Raw genomic sequence first — 20,022 nt, 5'->3', positions numbered from 1 at the left:
GACACTTCTGTGCACTTCTTTGATATTCTTACTGGTGCATTTGCACACAACATAGGGCGATACTAATTACAAATGAATAGCGGCGGTGCAGTGTTAGTCATTAGCCTTTCCTTTTGAAAAGGAGATGGGGTAATATAAAATACATTGGCAGACATTAAACATTAAGAAGCCACTCTGATATTCCACAAAACAAGCCCCAAGGGCCACATCATCCGCTGATGAGTCTAAGCTTACCACACACACCAAAAACTGGGCGTGCTTAAACATTTAGTGATGACTAACTAATTCTGAGCAGCTCGATCATGTAGCATGTTCTGGGTAAGGAAGAGAAAAGAGATGCTACACGGCTGTTAGCACTGCACTTCTTATCGTTTACTATGTTTATTGCGTGTTGCTCAATGTGTGAATCTATCTCAGTTGACTATTTTTCATTATTATTATTACATATAGAAGTAAGACACATTCATAGCACACCAACTGAGTGTGAATATTTGTGAAACCTATGGACGTTCACACCTTAAAAGTGCTCACTGCATACACCTGGTAGAAAACCAGCTGAATCATTGTGAAACCTCTTCCTAACAAGCTGAAAGTCACAGTGCCTCAGCGAATGTGACTTCAGAAATTTCGGCGGCTAACTCAAGTTGCAACGTGACTCTAACCCTTCATGGTCATGCATTTGCACTAATCCGCTAAGGTCAAAGTTGTGATTAGGGCTGATGTGAGATGGTTAAATTAGAAGTGAGCCAAAATAGGAGACTGAAGGTGCTCTGCAAACATAGTCTGCTTTAAGCATCTCATTAGAGGATAATGAATCGGAAGAGACTTCAGAGTTTAGAAACTATAATCACAACAGCCACCTCTATAAATTGCCACCGCTAGCAAGATGAAAAACCACTTTTTTTCATGATGTTAGACTGAATGTAAACCTTTGTGACAGGAGCATATGATGACGAACTGTTAAACTAACCTACAGTAATGTTAGCCATACGCTGCTATTAAACATGCAGCTAAATGTTAACATATTTCAAAAAAATCTCTCAACTGAACTGTCATAATTCTTCACCGGTATCAGTTACATTACAACCAGATTCCACTGTTTTATATAGTTGCCATGGATCCTTGCATTTTCTTGTCCTTGTACTGTGCTTTGTACAATAATGTGCCACTGGAATAATAAGAATCTCAAAAGGCCATGTGGATATTTTAAGCAAAAGAAATGATGTAGTCATAATAAAATGATACAGACAAAAAAGATCATTAATAGGGAATAAAACACTCACTGTAATTATCCTTTCATCCAATTACGTCATATCAGCCCTGGCTGTAAACAATTATGAGCAATCCTGTGCATGTGTACCAGTTGATTACACCATAAACTATTTCAGTTTACAATGCTTATTAATAATGTGGGCATTGTTTAGACTCCTTGTGTTCTATTGGCAAGAACTGTAAGGGCAGGAGACCAAATACCATCATTATGCCAGTTAAGCCCTCTCCCCGTGGCAAAAAAAAAACAAACAAAAAAAAAAAAAGCTGTAAGGGACTTTTTGAGAAATTAAAACCTACAGTAAAGTGAGAGCCAACTTAAGTCAGTGACGGCAAGGTCACTGGAACAGCCACAATCTAAAAAAGAACTCCAGGGGCTAGGGATCCAAACTAAACCCAAACAATATAACTCGCCCGCAAAATTCAGGACACATGTCTGACTCTTTGCCACACAAACAAGGTCTACAGGACCCTTCCCTTGCTACTTCTGCTACCAGCCAACAATAGAAATGAATGGCTTTGTGGGGCTGTCAGCCCTTTAAAAGCAGACCTCTGCCAAGTGTTCTGAGGCTCAATCTGTTTTCACTGAGCCAACGTTCATTATTGTCTTTCATTGTCCTCTTCATCTCATTGTTATACAGAGTGTGGTAGTGGGGTGGCTCTGTTGTCTTTTTGCATTTGATGAAGCTGACCTAATAGACAAAAGTGACCTCTGTCCACCATCACTATGAATAGGCGAATGAGATTAAAAAGAAAGCGTGAGACAGAAGCTGCATCCAAGCGTGTGTGCATGGACCTTGTGCACATGCCTTGGCTGGGTGACAAATGACACATTTGTGCAGGGAAAAGGGAATAAGTGACACGCATTTGCATGTAGTGGACGTATGTTTGTACGCGGAGAGCATGACGATGAAAATAACTGTGGAATTGCGAGGATCCATATGGAGCCTGGATGAATAGTGAAAACCTGGACTGTCTGCCAGCATTCAGGGATGTGTACATCATTTCCGAGGCGTTGATGGGCCCTAATGCAGAATAAGAAGAGCCAATCAACTCCTATCTATCCACTCTGCCAGGGTGACACATTGTAGGGGTACTTCAAGGCCAACGCACTGCCACATTCTGCTGACAAATCATTACATTAGACATGTCCACGGAAAAGAAAGATAATAAGATCCAGTTACAGAGTTTTAGATGCATTATGAACACCTCTTGCTCACTTGATTCTTTCCATTTCCACTGTTCCTTCTATTTATCAACTCACTGTGTTCTTATCACTTCTCTTTGCAAAATGAATAAAAGACAATTTTGAAGAAAATCATTTTTAACTGAACAGAATTTCATAGTGTGTTGTTATACTCCGTTTTTTTCCCCAAGTTGTCAATCTTAGTGTATACTATTTTCTTATCTTTTTTCTGTCTTTTATCATCCCTAGTTTGCTATTTATTGTACCTCCTTCTACCATTAACAAGATGGCATGTGCATTTCCTTACACTAACGCCACGCAGATATATCTCCCCACTCAGTTTGTGTGTGCAGTTGTCCATGTGGATAAATGGTGATTGGCGTGTGGCTGAAAGTGGGTGGTGTAGAGTGATTAATCAGCATAATGAGTGTAGATGAGCACTGTGCAGATGGAGCCCACACTCAGGACTGTGTCAGCCAGCAGGAAGTCTCTTTGCTCCCCTTCAGTGAGTCTGTATCGCTGTAACTGTATTTCTTGTGCATGTGTCATTTGCTTCCTTGTTTAATCTGTCAGCTTGTTGCTGCATTTTGTTCAGTCTTCTCACTCTTATTTCACCGGAACAGTTGTTAAAATATATATTACAATAAAAAAAATCAGTGGCATTTTTGCATTTTGTCTGTAATGCTCCTGCTCCTCTTTTTTTTTCCCAAAGAGTACTTCATAGTCAAATAGATGAAAAGGTACAAATATGATTAAAAAAAAAAAAAAAAAAAAAAAAAAAAATCTAAAATATGTATGAAATGCAGCTGCAAAACCTTGAAGGAAACATTCTCTCTCTTACACAAATAAAGACAACTAAAAACCTTGCAACAAATCTAAGCAAATAAGAACAATTACTAAAAAAGGCAAATGTGATTTAAAATAATTCACTCCCACAGGGCCAACATATTGTATGTATGCTGTTTGTAATCTATTGTGTTCATCAAACAAAAATATTAACAAATCATTTCAACACTGTTACCATCTCAGTGTTTATTAAAAAAAATCCAATAGCTTTAAATAATTTTGAGTAATACTTTTCATGGCTCAAAAAAGAAAAAGTGTTAAGTGAAAAGTAAAAATGTCCAGAAGTCTTGTTTCTACAAACTACAGAAAGGGGAAAAAACAAAGAATCACTGTGGGAGATTCCAAGTGAGGTTAAGGTCAGGATACAGCAAATAAACACTTGCCTAAGAGCAATTTCAGAATTGTCCAGTACAGGCTTTACTTCATCTTTGAATCTTTTATTTAAATAGTGAAAGCGCAGTTGCCAGATGCGCGCTCCTTCTGCACCGATAACTTAACTCAGCTGGTCGGTCACACCGCCCGCTGGACGCTGTGACATTAGCTCAGTTTCCAGACGCTTAAGCTCACTCACAAACTTGCCCTCCGGAGCCATGTTGAGCTTTCATTTTCGTTATCAGCCTTATTGTTCTCCTGCTCATTTAGTACAGAAGGATTCCTGATGATATAAGAGAGAAAAAATGGAAATCATTTTTTAAAGATGTATGAGCTTCTTAATATGAAAGCAAAATATCAGTCCTTTTCACTTACTGAATACTATGCAACATATCCTTAATATCCTTGATTTGCTGGGGTTTTTTCCTTTCTTTTTTTTTTTGGTGAAAGTATATGAAGGTTGCAGTGGATATCTATGTATTATATTAACCCTTTCAAGCATGACATTACTAGAGTGGACAGTTATTCAGTCTTCACTTAAATCTACATTATTTGCACAAACTGTATTTTCTAAAATTTTTTACACTCACTTTACTGTGAATGCTGCTGTGACACTTGAATATCCCCACTGAGGAATAAATAAAGTCTAATCTTAACCTGATATATTGTTTAATGAATCCAAAACATGTAGTTACAAAGAAATTATTTAATGAACCCACAGAGACCCAAACAGCCACCAGCAACCAATACCATCTACTGATCTAAACTGTTTAATACCTGTCAATCCACTAATCCTATCAGTATATGTAAATAATTGCTGTAAAACACACTTTGTCACCTTTTCATGGTCATCAGATATGACCCATTTGGACGTTCAGAGGCTCCATACTGAACGTGGAAACGTCATCTTCTACAACATTGTATCACCAGTAAAACCCATTGAGTTTGATCAATGACAGTGGATGAAGGCACTTTATGCTTTATGCTTTATGCTCAGTTAATGATATTTTTGTTGAAAAAGTCATGTTTTCTTCATTTTTCTCAGTTTCTGATATTATGACAATCAACGTTAATCTGAGCTTTTATGAACATCTACATGATCAGTGAATTAAATATGGGAAAATACCTGATTTTCATTGAAAAAGCAAAAAATACAGAGGGTAATATTACAATAAATGGCGCTAAATACCTGAAGAAAGGTTAAATATGGAGAAAAATTCATTTGTGAACTGCCACAAAAGTAGCACTGGGCCATTATGGGTTAAATACAGTGTAGGAAATATTTTGTTCACAGTTCAATCCATTCACCACAGTGGACAGTTACATTTTACACTGAAATGGTAGATTTTCTTAAAGCAGCAACATGTTTTACGGACATGTTTATGCTTAAAAATTGCAGATTAATGGTAAAGTGTCAGTGCATGGAATCCACTACAATGAATAGCTGCGTATTATACTAAAGAAATAAGATATCAAAAAGAAAAAAAAAAATTGGATATGTTTTATGTCAAAAATACCTGTAGATTATTAACAATTCATACATAAAATGGTTAAATGTACAGGAAGGCAAATCTTGGAATAGATGGTTTTGCTCTTTTTCTTCTATATTTGGTAAGTTTGTTCTGTTACTTTTTGTTAACGATTCCTTCCATACTTTAACACTGTAATGAACTTCACCAAAATGGCTGGTTTTTTGTAAGATGTCAAGACCAATGACCGTGGTATTTGTTAGATTACCTGCGGAGTAACCACTCAGTTGGGACTGTGTGCATTATGGTTCACTTGGTAATGGGTCGGGGACACAGCTTCACTGCTATTTCTATCTCGCAAAGGTACAGCTGGAGGTGGGAAAAGGTCAACGCCTTAACTTCCTTTCACCCACAGCAGAGGGGAGTCTGCCATCTCGTAACATACACTCTACACCCCGTGCCAGACTGCCAGCCAATTAAAGGTTATCAGAGCTAAAATAATAGTCCTGTAGGGCCGCTCTCTAGATAAGTCCCATCTAAAAATATATTGCTGCACCTTCTTTTACAAGTGCCTGGGATCTAAGCAGTGATGAGGACGTAGAGTAGCTCCTGTGCAAGTGTTGATAAACCATGTAGGAAGGGACATACACTGTATATCATTACAGAAGTAATTATTTTTCTTTATTTTCCCCAGGTAGGAAGAAACCAAGGACTGGAGCTTCAAAGCAAAACCTTAACGATGGCCATTTCTGGTTGAATACGCACAAAAAAAAAAATCAACATTATAGAAAATATTAGTGCCGACTGCGTCTCATGCTGCCCATTGGTGTGTCTTTACCTCAGATACACCCACTACACTTTCAATTAATGCCTTCAGAAACAAGAAAAACAAAATTAAAAAATAAAAGGGGAGCAAAAACAAGTAGCATTTCCAAAGCTCATCAATCAAGGTTGAAGACAAAACCAAGAGGAAAGGAGGGTGGAGTTGGGGAGACTTTGCCAAGCCTTGTCCTTCATCATCCATTATAAAAGGATGAATAGGGAGGTCTCTATGGTCCACATGTGAATGAAGAGATGAACTTGCCAAAAGCTGAACGGAACAAGTTTAGAATGGAGTCGACACTGAAATCCTAAATGTTTTCTGGCCATGAACGTCATTGTAAAAGCTCACTCCATCACGCTCTCACACAAACAGACTCATTGTGTGTGTTTATATTTATAGATATGTGTGTGTGTGGGTGTGTGTGTCGGTGTGGGTGTACATCAGTCCTACCTGGATGAGTGATTCGCTCAGTCTTTCCTCGTCTACCTCCAGCACAATGTCCCGGATCTCTTCATAAGGCAGGCGGAACGAGCCCAAGAAAATTGCTGTTGTGATGGAGAGAGAAGAGAGTCATTTCCTCTGCTTTTTTTATTAGACCGCGGGGTTCAAAGAGACATTTCAGCTCTCATCGCTCCTCAGACAAAATGACCACAGATCTAACTTGTCACTTGGAAAAACTAATACACTCCCTGCCCTTCAACAGATAGTTTGTGTCACCCTGACCAAAAATCAGGGGAAAATATCCAACATCATCCTGTAACAGTATGATGCTACAATTTGTAATATTTATGCTCACTTGTTAACACACGAGTTAGTCATATACCACTACTTTTACTACAAAAGTAACAGAAGTACTGGCTGTTCTACTCGAGGTGGTGTCACCTGGGGAGACTACATAGTTTTGTTTTGGTACGTGCTACCTTTGCCAGCCTAGTAGGCATTTTTCTCTGTGGGTAAGGTGTCTATGGTGGAAACTGGAGCTGATGGCGGATCCAGGTGGAAGTCACAGGTGGAGATTTAGTAATGAGTTGGAGGAGACTAACTCAACAGATGCTAGGCTGCTGCAGCACTGGGACCTGATGTCTGTATTTGATATGTAACAAAAAGAGGGGGGTGGTACTTTCAAGAATTCAAGAACTGCAAAACACTTCTTTTTTTTTTTTGCTCCTCTTTTTTTAATTCATTGTAATGACATAACCCTCATGAAGAGACATTTACATCAAATGGAACATGTCATCCTTTCACGGTGTGTAACATTTCTAACACTCTCTGCAGTATGTTCTCTATATCCTTCTCATATAAAACAACAGCTGGTTACAAGGCTCTGTTGGGGGAAGGTTGTCAGACCCAATCCTGGAACATATTGTAGTAAATTACAAACGTAAGTCAATATGTAGGTGAAAAAGGCAGGTTAAGAGCTGGACAGCCAAGAAGTGAGAAATTCAATCCATATCCTGCATTTGAATTCCTGCTTTGTTCCGTGCTCTGTTTTTGGGTGCAGTTGGTCATCTGTTTGGTTATTCCCTGGCTCTGTACAACCCTAACTGTGTCACCTGCCCTGTTCTTAGGTGGTGTACAGGTGCACTGAGTTATATTTGTAGCCTTAGTTGGCTGGGAAGCGAAAAGCAACAAGGTGGATATGCCGCTACCTAACCTGCAATAACTGCAAACAACAGAAACATCATAACTGTGAAAATGTAGCTTCTTCCTTTGTCGTTTGGATGTTTTCTTTTAAGGTATTGCCCGTACCTATTGGTGTCATAGAAAAAGTGTTAACTGTGTAAAAAGTGTAGCCTTATTTAGTGATGGGATTTGAGCCTCATCCAATGCAGCTCTAATGATTAACTACATAGGCCCTAAAACTTAAGCTTAGGAATAAGACCGGTAATTGTCTGTTGTTTCGTTGTCAGAAACTCCTATAGAAACACTAAAACAAGCAGTAAATTAATCCTACAAATGGTGTTGCCCATGTATCCACAACCCAATCTATCTTATTTTTTGTGCCATAAAGTTCTATTGTTATCCATAAAGTGAATAAAAACATATGGCTGAGTCTCACCATTGCACTGGGCGACATATTTCTTCTTTATAAAAAACAGAAGGGAACACTATTTTTCTTGCTCACAGAACATTTGATGATCTATCCACCAAAGGTTCATTGTTTTGTTGTGTGACTTTAGACTTTGCTTTGATAATTGGTAATGGTCATATGCTCAGTTTCAATGAGGACAAAACTAAAGCCACTTCAAAAAAATAACCAGTGCACATTTTTACAACAGGCCTCTCTGCTTTTGTTTTATTACATGTGCAATGCAATGATTCTCTCTTTTTTCAAGGCTCAGTCATAACACAACCACCCGCCTGTAGATTATTGAAAAAAAGATGCTATTAAATTTTAAGACAGAGAGCCAGTGGTATGCATAATCATGCTATCAAAGTACAAACAGTGACACTGACATTGCAATCATTTATTTTGCACGACTACTCATCCTAGTCACTGTACCTCCAATACAAACACAGATCAAAACTGAAAAAGGAGCTGAGAAAGTTTCTGCAGCAGGCAGTGATTATGATCCATGATGCTTTAGTATGTGTCAAGGAGACTCAGGGGAGCTGTGTGTAGCTGTGTAGGACCACAAGTCTTCCATCTATTGCTGTTCTAAATGTGAGATTCCCTACACTTATTTTTACTTCCTGCCAAATTCAAAACCCATCTACCAGGGTTGTAATCGAAGATGACAGTGACACCTATCAACATTGTCAGAGCCTGTGCAGAACTGCAATGACAAGTGCTGATGGCACATACGCAAATGCATACACGTGACTGCATTCACACGCATAAGCACACATCCAGGGACTTCTCCGCATCATTCGTTCTTGACACGTGCCCCTTTTTTACATCACACCCCAATATTTTGCCTATCAATTATTTAGTTTAGATACATGTAAGATACAAGAATAGGAAGCTTCACTGCACCCTGGCAAAACAAAAAATGGTGGAAAAACATAGGTGTTTTTCTTTGTGATGTACGTGTATGCATCGCTAAGGTTATTTTAACATTCTAGTTTGCATTACCCACAGTGAACAGAAATGTATCCACTATCTCTGTCTTATACACAGTGTCTCAACACATGCTGCTTCTTGTTTTGTAAGTAGATAGTAAGGTAAGAAAAACACAGATAAACCAAAAGGAATGAGAAAGATCTGCAAGGAGGTTGATCTATAATCTTAGCATTTAACATACATATTTCATGAAGTGTTATCGTCTCTTATATCTCTGTGGTAAAGGGTATTACAGCTTTAGAAATGGTACCAAAATGTTGGAGCTACAGCCAAAAGGCTTTTCTAATTCCAACATTAAGAAAATATTTGAGAGTACAGTAAAAATATCAGAGATATTAGGCCCTTAGGCCTGCGAGCATTAAAAAGGACACCTTCAAGAAGCTTTAGTGTTCAGTTCTGAATTTGCTTAGAGATGACAACAGACAGGACGTTTGGAAACCATCTATATGCACTCACAGTGACAACTAAAGAATTGCCAAGGAAAGATTTCCCCAAAGGGCTCAATAAAACGCTTTAGATTTTAAGAGCTTTCTATTGTGTGTTTCCAACAAAGAGTTCTGCTTTGCTGCTCACATGAGCATGAAAAGACCAGGAGTGTCATAAAGAAAGATAATGATGATTCTAACATAAAAGGTCAAGATAGACAGAATACACCACTATAAATACATGACGTTAAACATGTGATTATTTGCTTTATAACACCTACATTCGGGCTGTATGGTAGTGGTAAGGTCTACAGAAGATCACAGTTGGATATGAAAACACTGAATGTACTTACAAAGATTCTGTGCTGTCTTTGCATCCAAGATACGAAGCTCCTTCGCTTTTTTCTTGAACTGTGGCATTTTGTCGTCGGTCTCATCTTTCATGTCTTTTTTTACTACAGGGAAGAAGAAGAGAAAAAAAACATTTTCAACATTACTATGCTGACATTGGCTATTAATCAAAAAGCTAGAGCTGTAGCATTAATCAATCAAAATGCTACACTGACTGATTTATAAAACCAAGAATAAATGACAGTCAAAGTATTTTACTGTATTTCCCACAACAAAGTGAAATAAATAATTCACGCATATTAGAATGAATATGTGCTTATGCAAACACAGAGACACAGGTGTTGCAAAGACATGCAAAGTTCAGTGTGATAACAACCGATGGTGTTAACCAATTTAGAACAGATATTTCGTGCATTTCGTGTTACTTTACACATTTCCTATTTATAGGGGGGGAAACTAATTAGCTACTTTTACTTTTGTTGAGATACTACATAAGGTGATGCATCCTAAATACAGCAACATGATATAGTGTGTCAAACAACAGCAAAAATGTGCCCTGAAAACATCATTACAGCAAATAAAACTGGTTAAACAGCTGATGAACATGAATATGACATAATACTGTTTGTCTGGTTTTATTTTGCACCACAACACACACAAAATAATAAATTGTTAAAATGTGACTGATGACAGACAATTTAATGTTATGACAATTTTTGTGTCTTAAACTGTAGCATAAGAGTTGTGTTCTGCAGATGACTCTCCCCTCTTCACTTGTATTTTGGTGCCAAAATCTCAGTCAGTGTGACAGTGGTAAAATGGGACTAAACCAAGGAAAGCCAAGGAGATAATTGTGTTACCCCCCACAGTCTGGGAAAATGGCAAATCTCTGTTATGTGACTGAACACAACAGACAAATTAGTACAAGAATGAAGAGACCTATGTTTTCATAATAGAGACAATATTGAGTCTGCACAGTAGGGGCGCACCACATGTCACCATGTATTAATCTTCACCCACATTAAACTTGCCTGTATGGAACATGTGTAAAATGACAAAAAAAATCTCAGCTTTTAAATTGAAATAATGGTACTGAGCTGTGGAGAATGAGGACAAGAATGAGGGATGTTGCATATTACACAATAATGAAGAAGTAAGAGGAGTAAAAGAAGATCCTTTAGAGCCTTCCTTCTCCTTCCAGTGGTTTGTTGGAGAGGCTACACACTTAGTCACTAATCATCACAACAAGTCTGTTTAAACCCAAGATGGGAGTCTCCCAGGAAATCTAGAACAAACAATCTGTTCCCCTAGTGCTGGTGTGCATGTTTGAAGAAACAATCAAAGAGGCAACATCTCCTGGGCGGCCAGGAGACGCAATGCTGAAGGCACCTGCCTAACTGTCAACACATGACACTAGAAATGAAACAGTTTACTGTATGTGGTGTGAAAACTGTTGGGATACCACTGTCATGTTTATTACAATGATTAGTTTTTTTCTGTCATCACTAAATCCTCATTCATTCAGTCATTTGGCATTAATAAGGCCCTGTAACTTATAGGAAACCTAGTGTGAACACATATTTAGTGTTCCTCCGCTTTCATGGACATGCATTGTTTGTCAGGTTTAGAATAACTACTATGTTTAAGAGTACATATGATAATTAACTCGGAGTAATGATCTCTGAGGAGGTCTTGAATGTATCTTAGTGGTGAAACATTTACAAAGGTAGTTTTCTGCCAGAGGAGCTTAGAATATAAAAAGCAACATTGCATGTATTTCTATGCTCCTACACTTGTGTTCACAAATAACAGTGGTACAGTCACAGCATAACTATAATAGCAGAGCAAGTGTGCATTCATGTAAAGTACTCTGAGTAAATAATGTTGCCAGAAGCTCCTTTTTTTTTTTTTTTTTTTTTTCCACTGGTGGTCTTTTATGGAACAGCCTCTCATTACACATCCAGTCACTATGACAAGAGAAGCTTTGAGGAGTTGTGTCAGTCATGTCTGGTTTATAAAACACTGACCCCACTCCTAGTTGTTGTGAAATAGGGTCACTGATTTACAAATATGTCTTTCAACTAGGTGTTTAGGTGGTATTTTTACATGTAGGTGCTACAAATCCAATTTTCAGATGGCAGATTTTATTTGTGCTTATTTCTTTTTAAGCCTCGTATCATGTATTTTGTTTTTGTTACTCTGCTGTTTATATTATGCTTCTGATTTTATCCGGTATTGTTTTTGTCACATCTGATATTATTCATATCTTTGGTGTCTATTGATTTATATAAAACAGATGCCTAGAAAACTAAAATACTTGTGTTGTAGCCCAACAAATGTTACATGTTCATTTTCAGTTTCTTTCTTTTGGGAGATTGAGATGTATAGTATGCCAACACAGTCACTTTACAGTTGTTTACGGAGACATTTCACTTCTGAAAAAGATATTAATCCTTCATTTCCAGGGTTAGACTTATAGTATGTCTTTGAACGTGAATGCACTTTCACACTTCAGTGTCAACAGTCCTTCACACCCACTTGACAGGATGAAGAATAAACATCTATTGCCTCATACAAATTCATCAACATTACAGCCCATTAATACTGTAACATATACAGAGTGAGTGAAGATGTGGACCCAAGGAATCACACCGTATTTATTTGTGTGTGTGTGTGTGTGTGTGTTACTAGAGCCTTGGACAAAGAAACTGGAGAGCCGGCAAAAATAAAACATGAGGAAACAATGATCTCCCAGTGCGAATGGCCCACAGATAGAGGCCAAATTAAACTGAGAAGAGGGATTAGGATGCTTTTAGTGTTAAATTGTTCGCTTAAACCTTCATTTTATTTCCTCTACTGCCACTTGAATCTCTCATCTAGGCACCTTACACTCTCAGCAGGGTGCTCTCGGCCCATTCGTCAGTGCCTCAGCTGTCTTTGGCCTTACCCTCAGGGCCCCATGCTGTCTCAAATTAAACAGAAAAACAGTGTCTTTAATAATGTGATACACGCACATTCCTTTCAGATACCATCCTATACAGCTCAGAGCACTTCTGCTGGGCCCTGCTAGCAGACTCAATTATGCCACATGTCACATGTTTCCTCTGAGCGCTGCATGTGGACTGATAGACCCTCGAGGGCTTGCACACATTCTAGCTGTCACACTAGTCAGAGTCCCAGGTGTGTGGAGAGGATGACTATAGGTGGCATATTTCAACCAGATGGCTGGCCACAATAATAAAGTAAGTTTTATAATTGACTCCAAAACACAAAGTTAGAGGTAGTTAGTAAAATTCTGGAATAACTTGAACTGGACTGCTGTTCTAAGTTCCGTTCTTGTCAGGGCACATTTGTCATTGTGTCCTCCTGAATGTAAGTCCATTTAATTGCCACTGTGCCAAAAAAGCTGAACCTGCTCACCATTGTAGTTTCTTAACAGCTGATCTAAGTCTGTGCCAATATGTAAACGTGTTTCATTTGTTGCCCATTGGCTAAATGTAATACTCTTGACAACACTGCCATCCCTCCTGCACAAATTCATATTTGTTAATACAAGCTCCCAGCCAATCACACAGTGAACATTTGTGATGTACACAGCGTTGGCAACCTGCTGTAATCCTGACGTGTTTGTGCAAATAATACCATTAAGTCATATCTACTTAAGACATTATTTCTATGGCAGGCTGTTATTTGATTGATTGTGAAAGATTATGTTTTTTTTCAAGCTTCTCCAAAGCATTTTATTGCTTGTTGGTATATTTGACAAAAGTGAATTTACTCCTTAATCAGGCAAACTGTGCATGAAATAATCTGATGAAATTCGAATAACATCCAAAGCAGCACAAAAACCGCCGTGGTATTCAGAGCTCAACTTGACATTAGCTGATGGTCAATTAAGAAAAATAATAGTGTAAAACACTTTTGACATGATATTGGCTTTGCAAGTGAGAAACATACCAGTGTAGTATAACTATTAGATATCTGATATTGAGTTGTTGTAATAGACCAACTTCCAAGGATGAAAAGCTTTGAGAAACTTGTCAAACAGAAAAGAGGGTTCTTCATAATCATGTTTAAACACAAAAAAAAAACATGAAAGATTCAATAAAGCTAATACAACCACATGAAGATGAACCCTCTGGTGAGCTTAACTGTTACACATTCCATTAACTGAGGGGGAGTTAAAGTTTGCTCTGTGCCAAGAGGAGTCACCAAACTGATAGAGGTTTCATGAAAACTACATGAATGTTTGAGCAAAAACAGATTTGGCTTATTACAGATGACTTGGCATCCATGTTAAGCCTTCTCTGTGGGCCTTGGACTGAGGTACTCCCATGGGAAGCTCTATGATAACAAGAGTTCTCCAACACTTGGACACCAAGTCTGTTTGCTGGCCCACACTCCCTATCCTGGTCGCCTTCCATGCAATATCTCCCTCAAGACGTCCATAAAACCCAGGGCATTACAAAGCTAAACACTACCACATGTTCACTTCCGGACACAGACCATCCGGCTGAGCCCCACCACCAGACACCATAAAATGAGCAGGCCTTGAAAAGAAATAAAAGAAACTGCAGATGACAGGTCTTCACCAAACATATTTAAAGGCAAAGGAACACAGAGTGGAACAGACAATGTGGAGTCTGGTACTCTACAAGGCAATTTATTCCCTCAAATGTGCAGTCTGCCTGCAAACATGTGCCCTGTCCTCCATCTCAGGGACTCATACTGAGGATTGAGCTGCTGGAGAGCTGCCAGCCCATATAAAGGAGATGGATTCAGAGGAAGAGTCACTGGCCTTAGCCGTGCTTCCTTTCACAGAAATACCAATTCCACAGAAGTGTTAATATAAGCCACTAATGCCAGTTTCTATAAAACAAGGTTGACTTACCATCTTAAAGTATAATCATACATATTTATAAAGACACTGCATACAAGTGAGCTACTAGAGAAAAAAAACAAACAATAATAATAAGGGCAAAAATCATAATGAACAATGACATTGGTGAACATCTACTGGAAAGATAAAAGTCTCTTCAACTAGTAAAAAGTACCTAGCCCAGTCATAGCTGGAATATTGAGCGAGACCTCCTTAAACAGAGAGCACACTTGAGATCTGAACATACCATTTGACCAGTGAAATCCAGCTGTGACCAATTTCTCCCATTGACTAAGGCTAAACAGAGGTCGCTTTCTCAAAACGCAAAACCAATTTGCTGTGTGGATACTCGCCTATCTATACAGTCCCCCCACTATCTTAAATCTTTAAGGCATGTTGCAACTCACTAAAAGGCAACCCCACTCCCAACAGACTCACAGACACAAAATCATTCCATTTGCTTGAGTCTTGGAAAACATGAGCACACAAACTTGAACATTTGTAAATAAGAACATTACCAAATTACCAGTTCTGAGTGAATATGGTTTAACATTGCCTTTGCAACCAGATAAACAGTCATGAGCTGACTTTAGTTATAATCAATTAATACTTGTCAGTGGCATAAATAAGTATCTTTCATGGAAACAAGACTTTATATATTAATGTTTAAGGTATTGGTGCCTAGAACTATTTTCCTGCGACATCCAAATGATTTTTCCCCCTTACATTTAACCCTTCCCAAGTAATTCATCATTTCTTATAATATTATCCTCTCTATTTTGCATTTTTCAGCGAACATCAGGTATTTTCCACTATTTAATTTAATAGTAATCTAAATGTTCGTAAAAACTCAGAGTAGATTCAAAGGTTATTTTATCAGATTAAAAAGAGAAAGTGACTTTTACAGCAAAGCATGTCATTAACTACAGATAAAAACAACCACTGCCATTTGTTAAACTGCATTGATTTTATTAATAAATCAATGTCGCAGTGTTTCCACATTCACTATGGAGACTCTGAACATCCAAATGAGTCATATCTGATGTTACTGAAAAGCTGAGAAACATCATTTTACCTAAGTTATTTATGTGTTTAAAGGATTAGTGGTTTATAAAGTTATTGGATATTTTAAATCTGTAGATTATTTTGGTCTGTTTGGGTCTTTAAGATTAGTTACTCCCAATAGGTTTAGCAGAAGTTGGCCCCGATAAAGGCTGATACCAGGCATTTAAACTAGGAAACATGGGATACAGTAGCTGAAAACATAACAAATAACTCCCCAGTATATATTTTTTTAATGTTAGTTTGATTTTCATTTTCACACAGATCAATGAGTTGCTCTGACTATGATGTTCTGTGATTCAGATTTAGTCACGTGGATATTTATTACTTTGACTTTGATGTTCAGGTCAGCAATTGTTCAACTTTTATGATGCATGTCAGTGGGTGAGGATAACATGGGCTGATTATTAAACTTCCAAGAAATCTTTAAAAAAAACTCTACTATGAGTCGACCACTACTTCTTAAGTCAACTATTCCAAGTGTTTTTCCAGGTCAGATGATAGTGAAAGCAAACCTCTGTTTTCATTCATGACATCTACCACTACGTTTTTATTATTGTTTATAGAAATTACACAGTTTTCCTTTGCCTGAGCTTTAACCTTCACAGAGACATAATAATGACGCTGTTTTAAAACATACTATTCAACAGGTCAATGTGGATCCTTAAAATAGAGCCAAATCGGCGATGAGATGGTGGTCTTGAACATGCAATCATCATCAAGTCTAATGATAACAGGGAGGTAAAAAGAGGCGGCTGATAATGACTCTTAAAATACCGGAAAAGTGTAAAGCCATTCACACTTCTTGAGTATCAGAACCCACACATAAAATAGCATATGAACACATCAATTCGACTGAGCATGTTTTTTCCTTTTGAATTTATCAGTCCAGCAGTCTGAAAAACATCTGGTTCTAGTTTCCCCAGATCTCCAAATAAACGGTGGGTGTACAGGGAGCAGGATAAGTCCTGCAGGGTTACATTGTGACCTGTGGCCAGTAATGTTTTCAGTATGCAGGGAGAGGCTCAGCCCACGGTGGAAGGTACACAGCTGGGCCTGGAGCCGGGCCCAGTGAGAAAAACGCCTCCTCTTCTAATTGAGACAACACAGATCTCCCTTACTGACCTCCTTCCCTGTTTCTTCTCTAAGAGGAAAGGAGAGGGTTTACCACATACTATTAATCTTCCTAAACATAAATAGTACATACGTGTGAGAAGTCGGGAGTCAGTGCAGAAATGTCAGCGATAGTTGTTATTATTATGCGTAACTATCTTGACTTGTATTTCATGACTGTGAACAGGGATCATTTTACTGTCTTTTTTGGACAGTTTTAGAATCAAAAATAAATATCCTTATAAGTCCTACTAAATGTGTGTTGGAATAAGGTCTAATCAAAACTGACAGAGCCTTCTTACTTCAGTGCAACCAACATAATAAAGCCAAAAAATATAACAATGTGACACTGAAATTTCAGCATATTTTGTTGACTTGTGTTCTTAACTTCAATCATTTTATTTTCCTACAGTGTAATCAGGGTGCGATTTGTTGGAGGGAGTGGGGGGATCAACCCCTCCTCTGGTTTTTACATCCCTACTTCTTCTCAGTGAATTTCATCCTGGGGGGGGTTAAACCAACCAATTGAAATACCAGGCAGCTTGTAACTGAGTTTTCTTACACCTATATCCTACATTACTGCACTAACGTTCACCTGAACCGAACTGTCGGCAGTCTCAGAATTCGCGAACGTCCCCATGCACAGGGGCGCCGTAAGGATGGGGGGGATGTGACAAATTCATAGGGCCCAGCACTTGTGTGTCCAGTGGATACAGATTAGAAGTTGTGAAAATTTCGTTTAGATTCACTGTATAATAGAGGAATAGAACCCAGGAGTTGGACGTTGAAAGTATGTAAAGTTTCACTTTTGTTTCATGCCAGCGTTAGTTACGTAACTTATAGACCGCACCTCCACATATATAACTGCTGACCCCTCCCAAACCCCCCCCCCCCCCCTCCGTTTTTTTGACAAATCGCACCCTGAGTCTAACAGTTCAGGGAAATATGCCATTATTAATCAGTCTGTTAGTGGTGTTGCATCCCCTTTACCAAAATTAATGTTAAAGTCATTATCTCCAAGATTCCTCTCTGGCAGCCCCTATCGGTGATAAGAGATAAATGCAGGTTTATGCTGCCATCACTATCATCAGTCAGCTGACAGTTGTAACCTGTGGCCACGCCCTCATATTGACAACAGTGATTAATTTGTTAGTGTTAGATTTTATCTGTGGTGGTGTATCCTCTCTGTCAGCATTGAAAGTATTTAGTAAGTCTACTTCAAGTCCTGCATTTTTTTTTTTTCTCCCAAGTATGGAGTAGCTATTGAACAGAACTAGACACATGGTGATGGTTCACAGTGATACTAAACAGTCATCATGGTGCTTCATCTGATAATCTAACAGATTCAGCCTCTGACTCAGAATTTTTGCTAGTTGAATCAGATGAAACAGAGTTAGAAGAACATATTTTTTGTGGATTTCAAAAAGAGTACAGCTTCACATAAATCATGCAGTGCTACCTCTCAAACTCTCACACAACCAATTAATGGTTATGTCATTAAGATCCACAGACCTGGCACTTTGAAGGCGTGTCTTTCTTTTTTTCTTCTCTTTATTACAGTCTGATTGACATCTAACCACCTCACTCAAACTCCTTAGCTTTTTCTGTTCTGAACCAGGACTTCACAACAAGTGAAAGTGAACATGAGACTCATTTCTCTCAACCCTGAATCAGAGGAAAAGGTCAAACTCCATGTAAAAACTAAAAGCTGTGGAAAGAGATGCAAATGCTATATCTATTTCTGTTTCTACCTGTATCTCCACCTTATTATGTGTCTGTGGCTGGTGAAATTAGACTAAAGTGGGCTGCATTGTATAGCCTCCCTGGTGGAAGTAAACATGTCATAATGACTCATTAGAAATAAAATCTACTTTAGAAGCTGTTAACATCAGCGAGGCTCTGTAAAGTGTGTGTGTGTGTCAGTGTATGTGTATGTGTATGTGTATGTGTATGTGTATGTGTGTGTGAAACACTGGGGCTCACTGTCTGCCTCACCTCTGTGTGACAGCTGCTTTTGTGTGAGTCCAGGCCTTACGTTGACACAGTGACAGGTCACTGGTCACAGTGGTGACAGAACACGTCACTGCTGTTCACAAATGATGACTTTTTTGCAGGAATGTTGCCACAGATACCCGCATCATAAAAGTGTATAAATAGCACAGTAAATACAAGAACTATGATACAATATGGGTAGTAAGCTCAATCACTATGGTGTTAACATCTATGAGTGAAAATCACTGAGATTGCAACATCAACATTCAAATTTAGTGTTAATTCATTAGACTGAAATGACATAACATAAATATATACTTTTTGTAGGCATGATTTCTGCCTGTTGTGTATCAGCAGTGGAGGTGAAAACAACTCCCATGATCCCACACTGCTTCACAACATTGTATACTACTACATCTGTTATTATCTTGATTAAGCGACCCCAATGTAATAAGGTGCATACTGCCTGCTTAAATTCTACAAAGTGCATCTCTGCTGTAGTATTTTACAGGTCACCAGTTAGCATTTATTCTCTCATACAACAAATTGTCAAAATAGAAAGCGCAGATGAACTTAAGAAAACACAACAATGCCGAGCAAATAAAAATCCCTCCAATCGATAACTCTGTGAGCACTGTCAATGACCTGATGCTTGGTATAACCTTTTAACAAGTATATTTAATCTGCCCACATCTACACATGACTGTTGTTCTCTCTCTCAAAGGCAGGGAGTGTGGGAAGGCTCTGACTCTGCCTCTTAAATTGGTCATGGAGACATGCTCCTAGGGGCATCGAATGGATTGAGCCTGCCAGCCAATCAGTTGGAGGAAACCATTCTCTAGATGTGCCAAGGCACCTCGTCGTGACCCAATGCGCTTGAGCGCTGGTAGGAAGGCACTATAGCTGATGGTCCAAACGGCTGCCCCTGGCGTCCATTAAGACCACACCATGCTGTCCAACCTTAAGCATTCAGTAGACAAAGCTGAAACTGGGCTAGCCTCACTACGAGGGGGAAAAGAACAGACATTTGAGGCTAAGGCTGTTTCTTGGACAGCTGGCAGGATTACTGATGTCTCTGTGGTCTTTATTACCTCTCCCAGCACCAAGCCACATAGGACCAAGGCCAGAAAAAGAGAGTAGAGAACATGTTCACCGAAAGACACTGAAACAG

General features: G+C 38.6%; 1 protein-coding gene across 2 annotated transcripts in view; it reads right to left on the bottom strand.

The window, feature by feature from the left end:
- diaph2 (diaphanous-related formin 2) overlaps positions 1-20,022 on the bottom strand; it is a 428,253-nt gene that overhangs the window by 174,684 nt on the left and 233,547 nt on the right. For both annotated transcript variants that reach the window (XM_030144879.1, XM_030144880.1), the window contains 2 exons: positions 9,808-9,909; positions 6,416-6,510 (listed from right to left, as the gene is read on the bottom strand). In XM_030144879.1, the coding sequence (XP_030000739.1) occupies positions 6,416-6,510; positions 9,808-9,909 (197 nt within the window). The remainder of the gene's footprint in view (positions 1-6,415; positions 6,511-9,807; positions 9,910-20,022) is intronic.

Source organism: Sphaeramia orbicularis, chromosome 10 (genome assembly GCF_902148855.1).
Source record: "Sphaeramia orbicularis chromosome 10, fSphaOr1.1, whole genome shotgun sequence".
Taxonomy (NCBI): domain Eukaryota; kingdom Metazoa; phylum Chordata; class Actinopteri; order Kurtiformes; family Apogonidae; genus Sphaeramia; species Sphaeramia orbicularis.
This window is presented reverse-complemented; position numbering and strand designations above follow the sequence as displayed.